A 4,865-nucleotide genomic window follows, 5' to 3' on the forward strand; every position below is an offset into this window, starting at 1 on the left:
TTATCTGAGCTGTTGTTTGAAAATATCATTTCCCATTTAGTTGGCTGTCTGTTTATTTTGTTGTCAGATTCTCTTGCTGAGTAAAAACCCCACAATTCTTAATTGTTGCTCTTTGCATAGCTATTGCTCAGAAAAAAAGGATAAAATAACAAAACAAAAAATTCCCAAGGAAGAATAGCTTGTTCTTATACCAATTCAACCATTTCATTTCCACTTAAATTATAATAATCTCTTAAACATGTGTATCAAATAATAAAATTCTACTTCAGTCTCATTTTAAAATCCCAAGTCATTAATTTGAATCTATTTTATTAAATAAAAATTGTATTTAATTCATCAAAAAAAGAAATAATTGGACTTTTTATTGGGAACTATATGTACTCTAGTGCATGGAGAATTCAGATGAAATTTTATGTTATCCCAAGTTTACATAAATTCCAGACTAAGTAATAAGAACAGCTATTTCATAAGAGTTATGCTGGCCCTCATTTCTGTTTTTTCTTTTTAAATTTTGTCTATCTGTGACTCTGATATTAAAAGTTCAAGAAATATATCGATAAATATTTAAAGGATGAAAAACACAAGGATAGTACATCCACATGCCTTTCGTCAGGCCCAAAGAAATGACTTCTTGTGAATTAAAGCATTGATCAATTGAATAAATCTTTGTCTTTTTTCCCCCCTCATAAATAGAACCCAGGATGAGTTCTCCTATTAAAGAAGAAAATGATCCAGTTGATAATGCTCCCAAAGTTTCAGAAAATGAGGCTCCGAGTGACTGTAATACTGATAGAGAGCCTTCATTTGCTGAACCTAATATGACCTCTCAGGTTGAAAGCAACCAAATGAACAGGGAGTTGGATATACCAGCCTCACAAGAACATGCTGTTCTTCAACCAGCAGAAAACAATGAGCCTGATGTAGAGAAGAACCAGAAAGATCCTGAAGATTTAAAAGAAGAGAAGTCCTGTCTGATTCAGATTTCCATTTCTCAAAAATTGATCTTTCTCATGTCAAAATTAGGGAGAATGGCATCAAAAAATAAGGCCAAATTAACTGATACTAAAAGGAAAGAGAAATTTTGCATTTTAGTGAAACCCAGGTTACGTGTCCCACGGACCCAATTTGAAAACATAATTAGGAAACACTATTTTGGGAATGACGTGAGAATATATCATTTCAGGAGGGTGACATTCACACTAACTGATGATGGTTGGAAATATCGGTGTCCCAATTGTGGAGATACTTTCAACAATTTGGGTGAATTTAGACAGCATTCTTGCAACCCTCTTGGGAATTAAGTTTAATTAGACTAAATTCATTTTGAAATTTAACTTTTCAGATTCATGATTTGGCTACCAAACTAAAACAGAATTGCATGAGCATAAATTTTAATAGCATTAGATGGAGTTGCAGATAGAAACACAAAATAATAGCATATATATATTTTTAAAAACCACCTTAAGAAGAGAGGAAAACTCATGAAGAAACCGTTGTTTATATTGTACTATTACAAATAGAACATCAGAATATCAGGCTCTTTGATCTGTATTTAGTCATCAAATGAACAAAAAACTGTTTGTACTTCCTTAACATCCATTTCTGCCAATATAAATATAGTTCATATTAACAGATTCCAAGTTTATAGGACCTGACAACGATAGCAAACATATATTGGAGGAATAGACAAAGCCTTACCAGGTGTTTCTAGAGACTCTGCAAACTTGAATATCTGAATTGTTCTCCATAAATTAAATAAAAACTATTTAAAGGCATTAAAAGTTGCATTGTATGATTACAAATAGGTAAAAATATTGTGTCTTGGGGGAAAAAAAAGGTTCAAGTATTATAAACATGCTACATTTAGATAACATTTTGATAATTTAAAAAAATTAAATTCATGAAATAAAATAATGTGATAGAAGTGAAATAATTTGAGATGGAAGTGAACAAATATTAAACTCACAACATACAACTGTATATTTTATTTCTTTAGGTACGTTCTTCACCATTGCCTACCATCATCACTAAAATTTTACTTTCCCCCAGAAATTAGGAGATATTTTATCTCTTCATATTCATTTTAAAATATCATCTAATTTCTGTGAGCAGTACATATGCTCAAATAAGCATGCATGTTTAAGGAGTTCCTTATCTTTCTACTTGTAGCCCATACGTCTGTGCTTCTGCTCTGCAACTAAAAACAGACTTCATAACTTCATCTCTAAGCAAACCTAATTGGCCATTCATTATTTGTGAAGCACTGTACTAGAATCATTGAATGTGTTAGTTAATCTTCACAGTAATCTGGCATGTATGTATTTTTATGGCAAAATTAAATGCATAGAAACAGTTTCTAAAAAAATTGAATCACTTTCCTAGATCACACATCTAGTGAATGTGTTCTATGGTTATGATATAAAAATATAACAAATTTAATTCAAGTTTGTTACATATTACACCCTGTTTAATGTGTGTGTGTGAAAAATTTCTTTAATCTGTAGGTAGACTGTATTAAATAAATTCTAAATGCTCATCAAAGGATACATAAGCTGTATCTACCAAAGGTCAATATTTTTTTTTCATCTGGAGACAAATTTGCTACTTTCATATACCATTATTCAGTGTCAATAGTGAATCAGTGTAGACAATTAAACTGATTCAAGCAATTCAAGCAATTAAATTAAATGTTTCTCTATTTTAAAAGCTATATGTTATTTGCATTTTAATCACATGAAAGCAAATGAGATATGAAATACACTTTTGCAAAAATATAAGCCATAAGGTAAAGATTTATAAAAGTAAACTAAAATTATTTTGTTCTTTATTTTTCCTGAGGATGAAATAAAGATAATAATTGGGTTGCAAAAGTTAGTTTCATCACTATCATATTACCATCCATAGAATCTACATTTCAGCTGCAAAGCTCAACAAAATGTTTGTGGGGTTTTTTTTGTTTTGTTTTTCTTCTTTGTATTTTTGCTAAGTGAGTAGTGGGGAGGCAGAGACAGACTCCTGCATGTACCCGACTGGGATCAATCTGACAAGCCCACTAGAGGGCACTGCTCTACCCATCTGGGGCCATTGCGCTGTTGCAACCAGAGCCATTTTAGTGCCTGAGGCGAGGCCATGGTTTCATTTTCAGCATCTGGGCCAACTTGCTCCAGTGAAGCCTTGGCTGTTGAAGGGGAAGAGAGAGATAAAGAGAAAGGAGAAAGGGAAAGGGGGAGAAGCAGATGGTTGATTCTCCTGTGTGCCCTGACTGGGAATCAAACCCAAGACATTCACACACTGGGCCAATTTTCTACCACTGAGCCAACTGGCCAGGGCCTACCTCCATAAAATTTGAAAATATGATTTAAATATAAAACAAAGTAGTTAAACTAAATATTCACATTTTTGTCATATATGCAAAGGTTTCTATTGAGCTAAAACTTCATAACTGACAAGTAAGAATCAGAATTAAGTCATAATAGTGGAATAAGAAAAATCTAAAATACAGAAACCCATATATATCTTTCTTTAGCACTTGAAAGCTGTTCTCAATTTCTATAGGGAAGAATGGCAAGCTTTCACTCCCAAAAAGATGAATGAGTAAACTTCAATGTTTAGAAAAATTGAATTTTCTATCTTTGAAAATTCACAAACAATATCAAGTGTATCTATTTTTTCTCAAAGATATGAGAACAAGCATATATTTTATTTATTTATGTTTGTATTAAGAATTTTCAGAATTCCTTCACAAAACATATTTTAAAATATACGTGCAGGATAATAGCTTTATTTCATATATACACAGTGACTAACATCTATAATAATAGATTACATTAACATCATGAAGACCAGCAAATTATATACTGTACACAGAATATAATACATTTAAAAAATAAATTAGCTTAGAGAACCCTGAAGATGGCAGCCTTTTACCATTTTAATGTTCTCTTATTTTGACTAGTTAGAATTAAGACTTTGGTTTATTTATTTATTTTTTATTTTTTTATAAATTTTTATTAATTTTAATGGGGTGGCATTAATAAATCAGGGTACATATGTTCAAAGAAAACACGTCCAGGTTATCTTTTCATTCAGTTATGTTGCATACCTGTCACCCAAAGTCAAATTGCTCTGTCACCTTCTATCTGGTTTTTTTGTGCCCTCCCCCTCCCCCATCTTCTCCCTACCCCCCCAGTAACCACTACACTCTTTTCCATGTCTCTTAGTCTCATTTATATGTCTCACCTATGTAAGGAATCATACAGTTCTTAGTTTTTTTCTGATTTACTTATTTCACTCCGTATAATGTTATCAAGATCCATCCATTTTGTTGTAAATGATCCGAAGTCATCATTTCTTATGGCTGAGTAGTATTCCATAGTGTATATGTGCCACATGTTCTTTATCCAGTTTTCTATTGAAGGGCTTTTTGGTTGTTTCCATGTCTTGGCCACTGTGAACAATGCTGCGATGAACATGGAGCAGCATGTGTCTTTACGTACCAATGTTTTTGAGTATTGGGGGTATATACCCAGTAGAGGGATTGCTGGGTCATATGGTAGTTCTATTTTTAGTTTTTTGAGGAACAACCATACTTTCTTCCATAATGGTTGTATTACTTTACATTCCCACCAACAGTGGATGAGTTTCAAAAATATATCTGATAATAAAGTTTCCTATCTGCCTTATAGTATTTATTTGTCATTAGTGTGTTGGAAATTTCTTTTTTTTTTTTTTTTTTTTTTTAATTTTTTTATTTTATTTATTCATTTTTAGAGAGGAGAGAGAGAGAGGGAGAGAGAGAGGAGAGAGACGGGGGGAGGAGCTGGAAGCATCAACTCCCATATGTGCCTTAACCAGGCAAGCCCAGG

At 32.4% G+C, this 4,865-nt stretch overlaps 1 protein-coding gene across 1 annotated transcript; it reads left to right on the top strand.

Moving 5' to 3' along the window:
• Positions 1 to 701: 701 nt before the first annotated feature.
• LOC136386432 (CPX chromosomal region candidate gene 1 protein homolog) lies at positions 702 to 1,301 on the top strand. Its single transcript, XM_066357854.1, has one exon. It carries the CDS (start codon positions 702 to 704, stop codon positions 1,299 to 1,301), a length of 600 nt encoding a protein of 199 aa, XP_066213951.1.
• The last annotated feature ends 3,564 nt before the right edge of the window (positions 1,302 to 4,865 follow it).

The sequence above is a fragment of the Saccopteryx leptura genome, chromosome X (assembly GCF_036850995.1).
Source record: "Saccopteryx leptura isolate mSacLep1 chromosome X, mSacLep1_pri_phased_curated, whole genome shotgun sequence".
NCBI lineage: Eukaryota > Metazoa > Chordata > Mammalia > Chiroptera > Emballonuridae > Saccopteryx > Saccopteryx leptura.

Coding starts and splice junctions, on each gene's coding strand:
- LOC136386432 (XM_066357854.1), top strand. CDS start 702: ATGAGTTCTCCTATTAAAGAAGAAAATGATCCAGTTGATAATGCTCCC.